The sequence below is a fragment of the Diplotaxodon limnothrissa genome, linkage group LG15 (assembly GCF_057381915.1).
Source record: "Diplotaxodon limnothrissa isolate DT_005_m linkage group LG15, D_limnothrissa_male_GT1.1, whole genome shotgun sequence".
Classification (NCBI taxonomy): Eukaryota; Metazoa; Chordata; class Actinopteri; order Cichliformes; family Cichlidae; genus Diplotaxodon; species Diplotaxodon limnothrissa.
The window spans coordinates 33,009,314-33,026,362 of NC_140610.1; the positions used below are offsets into that span (position 1 = coordinate 33,009,314).

A 17,049-nucleotide genomic window follows, 5' to 3' on the forward strand; every position below is an offset into this window, starting at 1 on the left:
AAAATTAATAAAAGTTTAAATCACCAAACGCCGCGGAAGTCTGTGTTTTTCACTAGAGCTGTATTGTGTGAGTGCGTGTAGAGTTCAGCTGAGACATCCACTATACTAAAAAATCCCTTGCCCTTTTCCTGACAACATTTCCACAGCCGTGGACCTCCAGTTTGCTCATGCCCCTTAAACTCCACCTCCATCTTCGTATTGGCTCTCCATGTCTGTTGCGTTCCCTTCTTCGCGCTGCTGTTGGATAATGCCTCTGTCCGTCCGTCTAACTGACACGAGTGGAGCTTTAGTCTCCTCCCAGCGGCAGCAGACGATATTTGAGTGGAGACCAGTGGATTGTTGTACATAGAGCAGATTCAGTGTCGTCAATGGGAAGCACGCGAGACGGTGGCAAAGCTAGTTACGGTCTAGATTGAAATCCACAGCTGCACCATGCTCTCCAGGTCTCTCCCGTGTCTGTGGATTACGTTTTGCCTTCATTTATGCTTTTATGTAGACAGCGGTGAAGCACAGAATGCGAAGGAAGGTAAGTTCCTAAAGTTTTCCTCTCTTCCACCCCACTGCAGTTGGAGACGACATTAACATAAATATGTCAAAAATCAGCACATCGCGTCCTGACATTGAAAGAAAAATATCTCTTTTTGCTTTTAGTTACTCGGAATTTTAATGTCAGGTGATAACTGAGCAGGCATAACAGAATTGTCTGCTACCAGGCTTTGGTGTAAGCGGTCTCTTGGTGTTTTTACGCACGGCAACTAAACGCTGTAGAATAGGCGCAGAGGCTCTAGTTTTTTTTTTTTTTTTTTTTTTGTTCCAGCATCAGTGGGTAATCGGTACAAATAACCTGCTTGTTATAGATTAACGGTCTGTCAGGCGTAAGTGGGTTTATATCTCAGCAGCAGTCTCGCCTCGCTGGAAGTGAGTAAGCCTTCTATCAGGACGCAGTTTCGGAGCGTTATTTCCTCCAAAGTGTCCTCGGCTTTTGACAGTCGTGTCTGTTCTTGTTTCCTGGAAGGAAAATCCAGTGGAACGATGCGGAGACATGATCTGCCTTAGACTTTCAAGTCGTCTAGAGTCAAGGCAATCGAAGACTAAAATGGAAGGGAATTCAGATACACGATAACAGCTAATAATTGGCGCCTTCATTTAGCCAGAATTGAGTTAAATGACATTTTACGATCGTGTTAGTAAAAGCATAAAGTCAGCCGCAGGAACTGGTGTTCATAGCGGAAAGTACAGTGTAATAACCGTAGATGCTGGAATGGTGTGAGGAATTGTAAATCACAGGTGAATGCGGGATTTCGTAGACCTCCATCAGACGTGATTTATTTTTTTAAATATGCAAAAAATAAACAAATAAGTAAATATTCATTTTATTGATTGACTTTTCCCCCGGCGGTGCACCGTGGCCGCTTCCCTTCCCCGTCGTGATGTAAATGTCTGCTAATATTAAATACAATTGAAACAACTTCCTCCATTTTTCGGGAAGCCGCCGCGGTGCCGCTCTGCGCTCTCGCACGCGTCCCCACTGCCCTCTTCGTCGCCGCCGTCCTTTAAAATTGCGGAGACGCCGCATGTCACACATTGTTTCGCTGTAGTTTTGTGGCCGTCTGGAGCTCAAAATAGCCTTCATCTTTTTGCACTTGTAAGTCCAGGGTAATAAGAGCTACTTTCTTCGTAAGGCAACAACTTTCATGCTAAAATTACTTTTAATTTTAAAAAGGAAAATATATAAATTAGATACAAATGCTTATTTTTTTTGTAGTGATTCCTATTACATATGTTTCGTTAGTGTTTTTCATAGTGAGCTAGAAAGTTCCAAGCATGAGGACCTGTCTGCTGCAGTGTATACCTTCCTTTCTGCGTTTCTATTTTTCTGCTGGCAGAAATTAGGTCGCGGGTTTGTGCTGTATAGACGTGTGGCCTATCAGTAATTCCAAGGCCCGATGCCCTGGTGAGATTTAACCACCTGCTTCTTGGTTTCCTGTCACTAGTGATTCTACTGGACTCCAAGGCACAGCAGACAGAACTGGAGTGGATCTCCTATCCTCCCAATGGGGTAAGTCTGCAGAACCGCATCGAGTGCATGCGGATGTGCTCCATATATCTGGATTTTTTCCCCTGCTATCTGTGATGTCTCACATATGTGATAGGAATAATAATATGTATGTGCTATAGTCCTCTGCTCAAGAGAGGTCTGTCCTGAGGAAAGATGGAGCATGCAAGAGGCTGTTTTCTGCAGCTAAACTCTGCCGGCTTTTGGCATTCAGAGCACAAAGGCCTCAAGCAAACCACTTCTAACTTGCTGATTAAAGTGTGTGTGTGGGGGGGGGGGAGACTTTTTAAATAAATAATGTGAGCACCAGCAGATAAACTGAGCACCATCATTCTTTAAAGATGTGCTTGTGCGATAAACGGATAATCTACCTTCTCTGCAGTTTTTTGTATATAAAGCTGTCTGAAATGACTATATTTCATAAACCTTTGTCGTATTCGTTACAGTGTAATCACCTGCAGTTTAAGTTTCTTCATTAGACACCTATCTCTGTTATTGCTTTCACATTCAAGTTTGTTTCTGTGTGGATGCATTCATGTACAAATCTGTGTTGTGTTCTTTCAGTGGGAAGAGATAAGCGGCTTGGATGAGAACTATACACCCATCCGAACATACCAGGTTTGCCAAGTCATGGAACCCAATCAGAATAACTGGCTTCGGACTAACTGGATAGAGAAGGGCGATGCCCAGAGAATTTTTGTGGAGCTGAAATTCACCTTGAGGGATTGTAACAGCCTACCTGGTGTGGTGGGCACTTGCAAGGAGACATTCAACTTGTATTACCAGGAAACAGATTCAGAGGTAGGACGAAGCTTACGGGAGAACCAGTACGTGAAAATAGACACAATTGCAGCAGATGAAAGCTTCACTCAGGGTGACCTAGGCGAGAGGAAGATGAAGCTGAACACCGAAGTGCGCATAATTGGCCCCCTGTCCAGGCGGGGCTTCTACCTGGCCTTCCAGGATGTAGGAGCGTGCATCGCCCTGGTCTCTGTAAAAGTTTATTACAAGAAGTGTTGGTCTATCATCGAGAACCTGGCCACGTTCCCAGACACCGTGACGGGATCAGAGTTCTCCTCACTGGTGGAGGTCGAGGGTATGTGCGTGAGCGATGCCGAGGAGGAAGCCGATAACTCTCCTAAGATGCACTGCAGTGCTGAGGGGGAATGGCTAGTGCCCATTGGGAAATGTATATGCAAAGCTGGATTTCATCAGAAGGGAGACGCATGTGAACGTGAGTCACTTTCACTCATTTATTGATTTATTTTTTATGTAATTTTTGGGAGAAATTCTCAGACTTTTTTTTATTTAACAACATTTTATAAATAATTCAGTTCATTTTATAAATGAAAAAAATAAGGAAAAAAGGTAATGAACTTAATAGTATTTGTGATTAGATTATGCAAAACAGGTGAATGACAATTTAGGCACCAGTGGACGTATAGTTATGTGTGATAGTAGGATTACATGAGCTGGTTTGACAGGAATAAACTTGCATAAAGTCTAATAATTTGATTTTGTATTAAGCGATTATGAGGGTTTTAATTTATTGACATGACTCTGTTGACACTGGGATTAAATAATATCTTGAGTTTAGCTCCGCAGTTCCCAACACTTCCCTCTGTGTTACTGGCTGGAAGCCAAGACAATCACTAGCAGAATATACAGGTCTAGAGGAAGTCCAGCCAGTCACTCAGTATTCTCTGTGACCCGGCCAAATGACCCAGACAGAGTGGGAAAACAAATTGCCGCTGTCCTGTGGCATTTCGGCCTCGGGATATTTATGAAGGGAGGCTGGTTTTTGGATTGTTGTGGTGCCGAGTGTTCCACTACAATTACCGATAATGTGCTTTCTGTCACTCTGAACTCCCAGAGGATTACTTCCAGTAGACACCTGACTTGAGCGATAGAAATCACTGCAGATTAAAAGAAGGGCGACTTAGGTACTTGGGTCACGGAACCTAAGCAGCGCCCCTTATTAGCCAAACTTTTTCTTTTTTGCAAAGCGAGCAACCTCAATCTAAGCAGCTTATAAGGAGCAGCAGCCAGTAATAATTGAACGGAATGCGTCTAAGAACAAATTAGTGTCCCTGGCAGACAAGCTTTTATGCCATGCTGTCATCCATTAGGGACCCCTCTGAGGGAGGTGTGCTAATGAAATATATTAGACCATGTAATTTAGAGCAACACAGCCTGCCTCAAGTTGTGCTAATGTTAGGAGGCTATCGCTTATCCGACCCCACAAAACCCCTTCTTATTGTTCTTTTGTTCTTATACGCACACATAAGATCCGATTGTGCACTCAGGTTGAAAGAAAGCACACAATTTATTTCCATGGGGAGTGTGGTGCAGCAGAACAACCAGCTGCTCTGGGTTGTCAGAGTCATTTTAACTACCTTTTATTACATCTTGGTACAGAGTCCTCACAACAAAAGATGGTTGCATGTCTCTATTAATTAATCTGTTAAAGTGTCAACTACAACAAATAACCTGCAGATGTGGGCAACAGCACAATGAGTCTATCCTTTAGTCGTTAAAAACCCGAGGGATGGAGGCACCTTAATGCGTGTGCCGATCAAGATTCCAGTCTTGACACTGCACCTTTATGAGCTTTATCTCTACTGAGGCACGAGATGCTTTTGTATTAAGGGGTAGTTAATCTAAATAAAATGAGAATCACAGTGCACCATCAGCACTTCTTCCAGTTGCTCCACTGACATCAAATTGTCCATTCAGTAGTTTCCACATAGAACAATCTAAAAGCTATTCAAAGTATTTCTATCAGCTGAACAGCAGAGCAATAAGTCCAAGTATCTGTGACCGTAGGAAGAATAAGTGAGATCCTTGAACCAGTTTGTCTTAGTGCCGTAAAAGTAGCCTACTTTATCTTGTGACTTTATCTTTTTCTGTTGATATGTTAACTCCTGGGCTTTTAATGTGAAGAGTTAAAATGAAGCATTGCCAACATATGTCTGTTTATACATTTGGTACATTGGAAAAATTTATTATACAGAGGGGCAAAGCACAGGGAAGTTTAGTATTTTCTGTGTTGTACTACTAATAGGTTCAGTTTTTGCTTTCCCAACTCCTGACAGAGCAAACATCTGAGTGCTCGTTCATTTTAGTGGTTTGGAAAGTTTTAATGATTTTTGCAAATCTAAATGATTCTGCTGTTTAGTGAAATACACTTTGCCTGTCAAGGTCAACCAGTCCTAATCCCGAACCCTGTGATCTCTGAAGATCTTTCTAGTTATTGTTTTTGGCTGAGATAAAGCCCTATTTGTGAAAAGGATACATGTTTGAAATAATGTTATCCTTCAATTAAAGTCTCATACATGTATTTTGGCTTTCCTTTTATTCTGCTATAATCTTTTCATTTGGGTATGTTAGATAGGGACAGATTGCATAAAAAGTGACTGACACTACACCTAACCGTTAATGGGTTGTTGACATTCTAGTTGTTCCTAACAGGTTAAAGCCACTTAAGGATCTAGCCAGGATTACAGTGGTCTTGTAAACACGTGAAAATAATTTCCATTACATTCAATCTTTGCTGAGCATGTGTTGCCTTGAATAATGACAACCAAAAGGTGACTTTGGTTTGTAGTTATCTGACAAGCACTTATTGTAAAGAAAACTGACTCCTTAACACACTTCTTAACTGGCCTGTTTTAGAATGAGCAACTGTGCTATGATTATAAAGCGGGCACTGGGAGGGTGGGGGTGGAGTAAGCGAGTTGAGCTGTCACTCATGTAATTTGAGGAGCCTCTGTGTGGATGCAAAGGCCTTCTCCAAAAGTTGTTGTGATCCACTCATTCATCATCTCTGCCCCCACCCCCATCCCACCCCACCCTCACCCACACACATACACACACAAAATCCCCCCCCCTCGGTCCGTTGTTAACTCTTTTGTGGCAATCTGCGCCGTGTTCGTTCAGTGATCTCAGCGTAATGGCTGTTGAAAAAGGCCAGTTGAAGTGTCCCCGCAGCCTGCGAAGGCTTCATTTTGCAAAGAAGTGCGTGTTGGGAAAAAAGCGCCCATTCATCTGCTGGTTCTGTTTAGCGCTGGCCACTGGTGGCAATGGAGCCACTGAGTCGTTTAAACAGAAAGAGGGCTCTTGTGGGAGGACACTGGTGTCTTTGTTTCACTCAATCCCGGGAATGTATGTTGTCCAATTTTGACACATCGCATCATTGTGGTACTAAGTAACCAGTGCCTGAGAAATGATTAACTGTTGACCCTGTCCCAGAAAAGGGAGAGACTGCGGTCTGGTGGAAAACAGATAAAACGGGCCATATCTCACTGCTATCGGTGCATGCTAACTAGAGAACTAATGAGAGGATACAGCATCCTGTAAATGCTGGCACCATCCATCTTGACTGTCAGGGAGTTAGACAGAAGTTAGTAGGAGACTGATTGATGATTAAACCCCCTGAGGGAAAGGGCTGGGATCTGACCGCGACAGCTTACGTGTATGGAAGCCACCAGGCAGCCAGGTCTAGCTCCAGGCTTGAAGAAAAGGCTGTATTTAGCATTTCAAATGAGGCCAAGAAGTCAGGAGGTCCTCATACATCTTGATGCTCCCTTGATTGATAAGATGTGAATTTAATACACCAAATGGCTGTCTTTTGCCACTGCTCTGGAGCTTAATTATGCAAATGATAGGTATGTGTCGAATATCACAAGAGACCCAAATGGACCCAAATCACTCAAGATTGAAATAAATTGGTGATGGATGGGATTGCATGCTGTCACTGCCAGTGCCTGTTTCCTGTGAATAGTAGCATTCTTTCTCAGCCTCGGGCTTTTTCCTACTTGTTGTTTTGGCCTGGCAGGTAGCAGTCTGAGATAAGATGTATTATTTTCTGCTCACAATGTTTCCACCAATCCTGTTGGCACTACCTTAAAAGTGATCACTTAGGGAAGGACCCCGAGACAAAAACAAAAGCATTCAGCGCTGTGCCCAATAATAACGTAATAATTAAAGTCATTTATCAAGTAAAAAGCTAGACATCGATAGAATAGCTGATTTCATACAATCGCAGATGGAGCCATTTCTGAACTTTTGATTGAAAAAGAAATTTTTTTTTTTTAATGCAAGGTAATTTTGAAAAATGATCTAATAATTAAATTAGACCATGTCTGGAGGTGTTGTGCTTCTTACTTTAACCAAATTTTTTTTTTTTTTTTTTTGCATGAACACTCTACTCCTCATTTCTATTTTCTAGCATTTTGAGGCTCTTCAGTATTACCTCCAAACTCTGCTTCTCTGTGCTTTATATAGGTGGAGAAAATTATACAAATAGGAATTGCAGGTTCCGTAGAAAAGAAAACAGTGCTTTAGGTCAATAAAAAGGGCAATATTGTGCTACATTTCAGCTAAAGTTACACTGCTGAAAACAGATGTAGAATTTACTTCCTGACAATTCCTATCCAGATGTTCTGCTTTAATTCCTGCTCATTAGTAGAGACTAAACCACAGTTAAGGCATGAGTAAGGAAACTATGTTTGAAAATCGTGATTTGCCAAGCTGGAATAAATGGTACTTGTATAACGTTCATATCCAGAGCCTCATTTTTAAATATCCACTACAGCATGAGAAGTGAGAGCCTGGGTTAGTAAATATTAGTTTGAACATTAATATTCCGATTACTTAACTTATTCACACATCCTGAAAACTGAGTGCATGCATTAGACTCTTTGAGCAGCATTAAAAACAAGTTTCATGAAGATATTTAAGCTTTATACAGGGAGTACAGAATTATTAGGCAAGTTGTATTTTTGAGGAATAATTTTATTATTGAACAACAACCATGTTCTCAATGAACCCAAAAAACTCATTAATATCAAAGCTGAATGTTTTTGGAAGTCGTTTTTAGTTTGTTTTTAGTTTTAGCTATTTTAGGGGGATATCTGTGTGTGCAGGTGACTATTACTGTGCATAATTATTAGGCAACTTAACAAAAACAAATATATACCCATTTCAATTATTTATTTTTACCAGTGAAACCAATATAACATCTCCACATTCACAAATATACATTTCTGACATTCAAAAACAAAACAAAAACAAATCAGCGACCAATATAGCCACCTTTCTTTGCAAGGACACTCAAAAGCCTGCCATCCATGGATTCTGTCAGTGTTTTGATCTGTTCACCATCAACATTGCGTGCAGCAGCAACCACAGCCTCCCAGACACTGTTCAGAGAGGTGTACTGTTTTCCCTCCTTGTAAATCTCACATTTGATGATGGACCACAGGTTCTCAATGGGGTTCAGATCAGGTGAACAAGGTGGCCATGTCATTAGTTTTTCTTCTTTTATACCCTTTCTTGCCAGCCACGCTGTGGAGTACTTGGACGCGTGTGATGGAGCATTGTCCTGCATGAAAATCATGTTTTTCTTGAAGGATGCAGACTTCTTCCTGTACCACTGCTTGAAGAAGGTGTCTTCCAGAAACTGGCAGTAGGACTGGGAGTTGAGCTTGACTCCATCCTCAACCCGAAAAGGCCCCACAAGCTCATCTTTGATGATACCAGCCCAAACCAGTACTCCACCTCCACCTTGCTGGCGTCTGAGTCGGACTGGAGCTCTCTGCCCTTTACCAATCCAGCCACGGGCCCATCCATCTGGCCCATCAAGACTCACTCTCATTTCATCAGTCCATAAAACCTTAGAAAAATCAGTCTTGAGATATTTCTTGGCCCAGTCTTGACGTTTCAGCTTGTGTGTCTTGTTCAGTGGTGGTCGTCTTTCAGCCTTTCTTACCTTGGCCATGTCTCTGAGTATTGCACACCTTGTGCTTTTGGGCACTCCAATGATGTTGCAGCTCTGAAATATGGCCAAACTGGTGGTAAGTGGCATCTTGGCAGCTGCACGCTTGACTTTTCTCAGTTCATGGGCAGTTATTTTGCGCCTTGGTTTTTCCACACGCTTCTTGCGACCCTGTTGACTATTTTGAATGAAACGCTTGATTGTTCGATGATCACGCTTCAGAAGCTTTGCAATTTTGAGACTGCTGCATCCCTCTGCAAGATATCTCACTATTTTTGACTTTTCTGGGCCTATCAAGTCCTTCTTTTGACCCATTTTGCCAAAGGAAAGGACGTTGCCTAATAATTATGCACACCTGATATAGGGTGTTGATGTCATTAGACCACACCCCTTCTCATTACAGAGATGCACATCACCTAATATGCTTAATTGTTAGTAGGCTTTCGAGCCTATACAGCTTGGAGTAAGACAACATGCATGAAGAGGATGATGTGGACAAAATACTCATTTGCCTAATAATTCTGCACTCCCTATAGATGCCCTGGGCAGTTTTTGTTTCGTTTCCATTATTCTTAGCTCAGGTTCATGCCATTTTCACGGCTTGTCTTAGCTAGACATGCCATACATTTTTAGCCTAATTTAGTCTCTGTAGACACAGGACCAGATGGAATGCCAGTTGTACTCTACCACAGAAATTCAGACATTTTTCATGAACTGCTCATCCTAGAACATGTAAAGGTTATCAACACTTGGCAGGCAAACAACTGTGGGAAAGTGATAGATTGACACAAGAACAAGGAATTAATTAATTAATTAATTAGATCACATTGTTTCATTTAAAATGGATGCAGCTGGATCCCTTTTGATACTTCTTTTTTGTATTTACCTCTAGCTTTGATGCAAACAAGATGGATTTCTAGTTTTACTGGCTCACCATTCTGAATGGAAGACATGTGTGATTATAAGTGCAAATTGGACCAACCGGCTATTTCATGTCAGCATGGGAAAAAAAAAAATCTGACCTGCCAGTTCAAATTTGAGACCCTGCGTTGCACTGCATGAATAGAATCCGAGTAAACATTCCTCATTCTCACACAAACAAAAGCATATGGTCAGTTAAAGACTTTGTAACCACCAGAAAGGGAACGCTTTGTGATTTTGCGACAGATAGCGTTATTTCCAAGGTGACACTGGGGTCCACATTTGGCCATGCGTGAGGTCAGGGAATATTAACTTCATTTACACATGGCTGCAGACCAGCACAGCACCACAATGGAGGCCTGCCTGTTGTGTTTAGTAACGTGAGCACCCAGGCTGACAGGATCCTGTCAAGAAGAAGATGGATGTTTGCACAGTTGACCTCTGCTCACCAGCAGAGTCACCTCTCTGGCTTCCCTCCCCCCTGCATGGCAAAAGAGCCCCCCTCGCAGTGCAGCGGCCTTCATCTTTTCTCGCTCTTCCATGCTGTTGTCCTGCTTATCTACCCAAACTGTGGCACAGATGTCTTTTTTTTTGTAATTGCTTGGTGCTGACTGCTAGAGAGGGATGTGGTCAGACAGGAGAAGTCCATGTCAGAAGACATTGTCTTTGTTGTTCTCTGTTGTGTCCCCGTGGCATGAGGGTGAAAGTGATATATGACGAGGCCTGGGGTCTTGCCATCTTAAGAGGCAGCAGGGAGGGTAGTGTTATCAGTGGGGCTGCTCCTCTGGGAGGCTTCAGACCACTGGCTCTTTGGTTCAGTCTCCCTTTAAGAGGAAAATCAATAACTTATTACATAACTTCTCACTTTTTCCCCCACTTACACCCAGAGGAAGAAGAACTTAAGATGTGCTGAGGATGGCTCTGTTTCAGGAAATTCAGCTGTTTCTTTTGGATCGTTGTCTGAAAATAAACCATTCTCTGTGAAACAGGAGTTGACATGTTTAGGAATGCAACTGCTAATTATGTTCATTATTAAATTATCTGATAATTACTCAGATTACCTGATTAATTGTGCGGTTTACAAAAAGAGTCAGAAAATAGTCGTGATTCATTTTCCAACTGTTGATACAAAAGTGAACCAGCCCTGTAGGAGCAGATCTGTACAAGCACTCATCTGAGGCCAAGCTACTCCCTTTGTTTCAAGGGAACGCTTTGGCCACAGACTAGTGTTTCATTCCTTTCTGTCATAGCTCTGGAATTGGAGAGGGGTGGGTGGGGGCAGGTTAGAACGGTAGATAATGCTCAGTTGCTGACTGGGGACATTTTCAGGGCTGATTTCGCTTGGGCTCCTGGGGGGCTTTCGATCGGTCAGACCTCTGGACCCCATGTATTCATCCTGAGAATGCAAAGTCTTGGTCTCATCTGCAGTGTCTTTTAGCAAGGCTCCTTTTTAGAGGTGGCCGCCTCCTTCGTAAAGGTAGCCTGCACGGCTGGGCTTAAGGACCCACTCTCTTGTTTCCATGTGAGTTAAATGAACTAAACAAAAGACGATTAGGCAGGGACATTTTCCATGTCACTGAGAATCCATTTCAAAAGCTCACTCCGCATGATAACTTAAAGAAGCAGAGGCCTCTTAGGAGGTCTGTGTGCAGACTCACGATGCAGGCCAGGCAGTTTGAGAGACCATTCACTGATGTAATGCGTTTAATCTTCAAATACTTTTTTTTCTACCAAGACCACGAAATAAATTAGCAGTTGCAATGAAGGAGAAAACAGGTGATTGAGTTTGTTGTTTGCCATTTGTATAGCTGTCGGTGAGGGCTCTGATGAAGTCAATTCCTCTGTGAGGTTCAGCTTAGAGTTAATCTGAAAATGTAATTCTATGTTTCCTTTTCAGCAAGACAAAACCAACTACATGCTTTCTATTTTGGGGATAAAAAATAGACGTGCCCTGTCCTATAATATGACAACAAATGAATGTTATTTCTCGTGCTCAGCTGCTCAAAGGGGGAATTTTACTGAGAGTGATCTAAAACAAATATTAATGAGTTTAAACTTTGTAAAAGCATTCCTTTAATTGCCACTGTAGGAGAATTGGCTTAGATGTCTCCTGCACTTTTTAACTTTGATTTTTGTGACTTAATCAGCATCTGGCTTTGATCTTTGATGTGAACAACCAAAGCAGGCACTTTCTTCAGGTTTTCTCTGCTTTTGGAGGGCAAAGCTGCATGCCCTCCAACACAGCGTACGGCAGAGCTAATCTTCTTTTTGTTTCTCGTGGAAAGCTACTTATCTCCCACTAAGCACAGGTACCTCCGATGAATGGGCTGGTTGTGCAGATGTGTTGAGAGCAGCAGCAGCCAGACATAATCATTCCAAGTATGTTGGGGTGGGAAGGGTTGGTGGGGGAGAACCATCATAACATGACATCATATTCTTTAACCATTTTGTATGTGTTTTTATGTGGCTCCTATTCATTCTTTTTTGGCTCCGATTGTTGAATGCCCTTGCTTCCCTGCTTCTTCCAAAGCCTTTGGGAGGTGTCACTGTTCAAAATGAGCTTGTTTGAAAAGGGTTTGACATTGAAACTCTATCTCTGCCCCATGAAGAGATTTTTTTTTTTTTTACAAAAGACTTTGTTCTCATCCTTTTCTGTGTATTTCTGCCACTGTTTCCCCAGGCTGGGCAACTGCCTTGCCTCTCATAGGTGTGAGATTAACATGTCTGTGGGCAAAACCCATCTGCTGAGCGTCTCTTTTTAACTTATAAATCACTGAGGTGTAGAGTGGTGCACTGGACTCAGAGGAAAGAAGAAAAAATTCAAGAAATGCTTGCTGCTCTGCTTGTTATTCCTGTGATCACACTCAAAACCAAAATCATGTTTGAACTGGGAAAAATACAATAAAATTACAGACCAAAAAAAATTGACAGTGTTTTATTAGAGGACTTTGGATACCTCATACCTAATAAATAACGTATGTCATCCTTGAAGGTGCACTCGATTTTTCCAAAATCTTTGCAGCTAAAAAAATCCACACATCACTTCTGCAATGAGATCAATTGAACTGTCCTTTAGCTTTTAAAGTAGACGAAATATACTTGGCTTGGATTTTTCCAGGTCTGCATGTCTGCGTAGCTCTCAGATTACTCTAAAGATATACTGCCTCTTACATTGCGGCGGAAAACACCACAGGCTTTAGTCCATAAAAGAGATGCAGCCATAGTTCAGCATGCATAAAGCGCCTGATGAAAAACAGAGCCTGATGAATTCCACGTCGAGGCCTACTATTTATTGAGGCAAGGAACATAAGTCACATCTAATCACAACAATGCACGTAGACCCTGAGCTATATCAATGCATAAGAAATAAGCTCAGAGAAGGACGTCATCGGCCCGCTCGGTTTTCCGAACATGTCATCATCCTAATTGCATGCCTCGAAAGTAAAACTTAAAAACGTGTAGTTGGATTTGGGTTTTTAAATAGCATTTTATGGTTCCCTGAATATGCAGCTGAAATAGCTGACAGACCATGTTTCTGACAGTATTAATGTTAGCAACAGTAGTGCAGCGTAACAGAAGCGATCGAGAGAGAGAGAGAGAAGAAGAATTTGTTTTACAGGTGGCTCTTGGCATTGCACCACCCAAAATATGGCGGTAGGACAAGGTTAGTCAGGGGATTCAGTGCCGGAAAAATGTCTTTTACTTAAAAAATTTTATTACATTACTTGTAGAGTTGGTAGTTTTTCATCAGCAAATATATTGTGTTTAGGGAACATTTAACATGTAAGCATGGGTAGATTAAACTGCCATGGAGAAAAAAATGAGCAGTCAGTCCTATATTAAAGCCAGTTCCTCACACTATCTGGGAAAACTGTCTGGTGTTTCTGTCCTTAAATATTTTAGCACACCCATTTAGGAGTACAAATCTTATATCCACAACTCTTATGAAATAAGGGCCTTGAAAACAGATTTCAAGCCATATCCTTAAGAAAGAAGGTGTGAACAGACCACCTATTTAGGGTTAGGTTTACAATTATCCCCCAAACTCTGTAATCAGCTGCAGAATATAAATCAAACTTCCAGCAATACACAGCCTTGTGTGCCAACTGACAGTGAATGTCAGAATCATGCAGACAATGGAAAAGACACTCGGAGGAAACAGAGTCATAAACCAGAGGCGAAAGGCGCCACATATGGTACCATACCGTGCCTGTGTTTAGAGTTGATATTTATAAAGACATTTCCCTATCGCTGTGGCTTCGGCCACAGAAAACAGTGGGTTTTTTTTTTTAAATAAGAAAATAAACAGTTTCCCTTATCACACTTGACCCGTTCCACCTGGCATTCATCAGTGGCTGTGCATGTTGGTCCTGTCGGCTGCTTTCCTCCCTCTGGGTCTTTTATCACTCTAATGGGGTGCTATCTCCAGGCTGCTCTCTCCGGGTCTCTGCAGCCCAGCTCGGCTCACTTCAGCATACATTCTTTCCACATCCATCCTGACACACGGGCGGATTTAACACATAATCAGGCCGGATGGGAGGGCAGTCGAAGAAGAAAGGGGGAAGGCCTGGCCCTGACAGGACTCATCATGCGAAGACTGTGGAGACAGAAAGGCCCGCACTAGTCATTCTCACTTTGGCTCTGGCAGTGTGCAAAAAACAGACAGAGTCTCCCACATTCCCACACTCCAGCTCACTTTTAGACCTGTCTGCAGGAATATTGAGACAGATGGGGGGGAAACTCAATATCCCAGCTGCCCTGTTTGGACCAAGTTGTCCCCTCTTTGCTCAGTAGGAACAAGGATTGTAACCTTAATTGGATTTGTGGGTTGTAAGCAAGTATGAAGATCAGTTTCCAATTCTTTTAAGACAGACTATCAGATTTTTCTAATACTGGCGGAAATATAAGATATTTTTGAAAGCAATCAAATATCACATATTATTGTATGGTATACATACCTTATATGTAAAGATCCCATCTATTCACATTGATCTGCTTTGTCACACGAATCTGTATAATTATCATTTTTCCTCTATCCATATCCACACTAGTTGTCATCAATACCTTTACAGTAAGTCCTAAATACTATATATACATGGATCAGAAACAAAATATGACATTTATAGCTCATTTATCTGGGCAAACACACAGAGCCACCTACCTCATTCCTTAGAAGGACATACAGCACTAAAGATCTGCCTCTGTCTAGGCCTGTCATGGTGTCTGGTCCAGTTTAAGGGCACACCCAAACCATCATATGCAACAGTGTTTGAACTCTTGCACCACACTCTGCCTCTCTGTCTTCTTGTATAAATCCTCATTTCAGATCTGTTTTGCTCGGAATATTTTTTGTGCATCAATAATTAAACAATCACATGGGTTTTTGTACTTCATCCTAAATGAAACTCCGAGTGCCTGCATAGTAACACAACATGTATATAATGCTGCACTTCCAAAGTTACCTCAAACAAAACTCTGTCAGATTTTGACCAGCTGTTGATACTTTGCTCTTTTTAATTATTGATCTCAGAGACTCATTTCAGTTGGCACTTTACCAGTCAGCCAATGCAAACACAGCACAAAAAACAAACCCAGGAAAAGCACTAAAGGGCCGAATTTCAATTTCAGTTTGTCATCAAAGTCAGAAGATTAAGTGGAGAGAAAAATAACCATTTTCTATTTTGGCCAAAGAGGGATATGTCAGGCTGCCGAATAAGGAGCCACTACCACCCCCACACCCCCGTCTGTCACCCAGAGTGTCATGACACTGCTGAAGCCTGAGAAAAATTGGATGTAATTCAGGAATGTTAAGAAGCTCAACTTAAAGGGAAAAGGAATAAACTGAGAAATTGGAAAAATACAGAAATCTGTTCCCCTGTCTTCTCTTGTATATGTGTGTCTGAATAAGATAAGGAGACTTTGGTTTACGCTCTGGGCCAGTGTCTGCCCTGATAGAGACGCTAAAGTCACAAGAGTGTTTGATTATCTACACCCCACCTCTCCGAGGACCTTTCCTTTGTCATGCCCCTCTTCCTTGCTCTGTGTAAAATTGCTGACTGCAGCTTGCCCCCCCCCCCAAAATCACATCACTGAATGAAACTTCTTGACCACTGGATAGGAAATTACAGATGCTGGCTCTGTATACACCCGAGGAACCGACTGGAATGTAAGACTTTTCTCTCTCTCGCTCTTTCTTTGTGCTAAACCTCAGCCCAGTTCTCTAAGGACTAGCTAATTTCTTAGAGTCGTAAATAGGCTTGCTGTTGTGTCTGCTGCTCAGCTTCTTTAACGGGCCCTGTGTCAAGCTGGCACTCAGCCTTTATCTGCGCAAGAAGAAAATCAGACTTACATAAATGGGCCCTTCCCCAAAGAGTCTCTCTAAAACACTTCATCCCTACAAATGTAATTACACGACGGACTGCGAGTCGCCTTGTCAAAGTCACTGCAAGTTGTAAAGTGAACAGAGTCCAGAGTTTGTGCAGTGTTTTTACATGTTTGGGTGTCAGTGTTTGCCACTAAGGTGTCAGTCACATTGTCAGTTAAGAAAGCTACTTGGTGAACAGACTCAGTATAATTGCTTCACAGCTATATCCTTCCAAAGAAAGTGTTGCTGGAGGGTCAGTGGAGAAAGAATGTCTCACTCACTATCTTCCCAAATAAGAATGTCTCTCTTTGGCATCTGGTGCCAGGAAAAAGGGAACTTGCCAGCAATGAGTCACCGTGCTGCTGCTGGGACAGGAAAGTTGGGATAGGATGGCTGTGTTTGTACTTGTCACTCATCTCGCTGCTAGTGATGGGAAGAGCTGCAGAACCACTTAGTTGCCCATGTCATACAGGCATTCGATTTTGAGGCCTCATTTGCTGCCTTGTTGCTTCTGTAAATGCTTATGGGTGCCAAACCTGATCAGGCACACTGGTAAACACACGGGTTGTCACTGAAAAGAAACAAAAGCAGAGAAACCGAACCAAGTCCCGAGCACAAAATGCAAGTTGAGGTTATTACAAAAAAGAAAAAAATTGGGAATTATTTTTGTAGTTTGATCAGGATCTCCTCTGTCCACATTTGACATACTTAAACCCTTTTACTGTTACTTTTTCATGTGGAGGATAGCGCTACAGAATTACTTGTTGAAGACTGGTAAAAGCCCACATTAGGACCGTAGTGTCCACCTAAAATGTTAATGTCCTCTTCACATCCTGTAGTTGCTATTTTTAGAGTCTTGATTTGCTTCCTTGGTTAGGTAGTCCATTAGGTACGGGTAGAAATATACTCCCAACGAGTAAGGGAGAAGAG

At 42.1% G+C, this 17,049-nt stretch overlaps 1 protein-coding gene across 3 annotated transcripts in view; it reads left to right on the forward strand.

Moving 5' to 3' along the window:
• Positions 1-336: 336 nt before the first annotated feature.
• epha7 (eph receptor A7) overlaps positions 337-17,049 on the forward strand; it is an 85,949-nt gene continuing 69,236 nt past the window's right edge. For all 3 annotated transcript variants that reach the window (XM_085372233.1, XM_085372231.1, XM_085372232.1), the window contains exons 1-3: positions 337-526; positions 1,995-2,059; positions 2,621-3,290. In XM_085372233.1, coding sequence (XP_085228359.1) covers positions 433-526; positions 1,995-2,059; positions 2,621-3,290 — 829 coding nt within the window. In that variant the 5' untranslated portion in view covers positions 337-432. The remainder of the gene's footprint in view (positions 527-1,994; positions 2,060-2,620; positions 3,291-17,049) is intronic.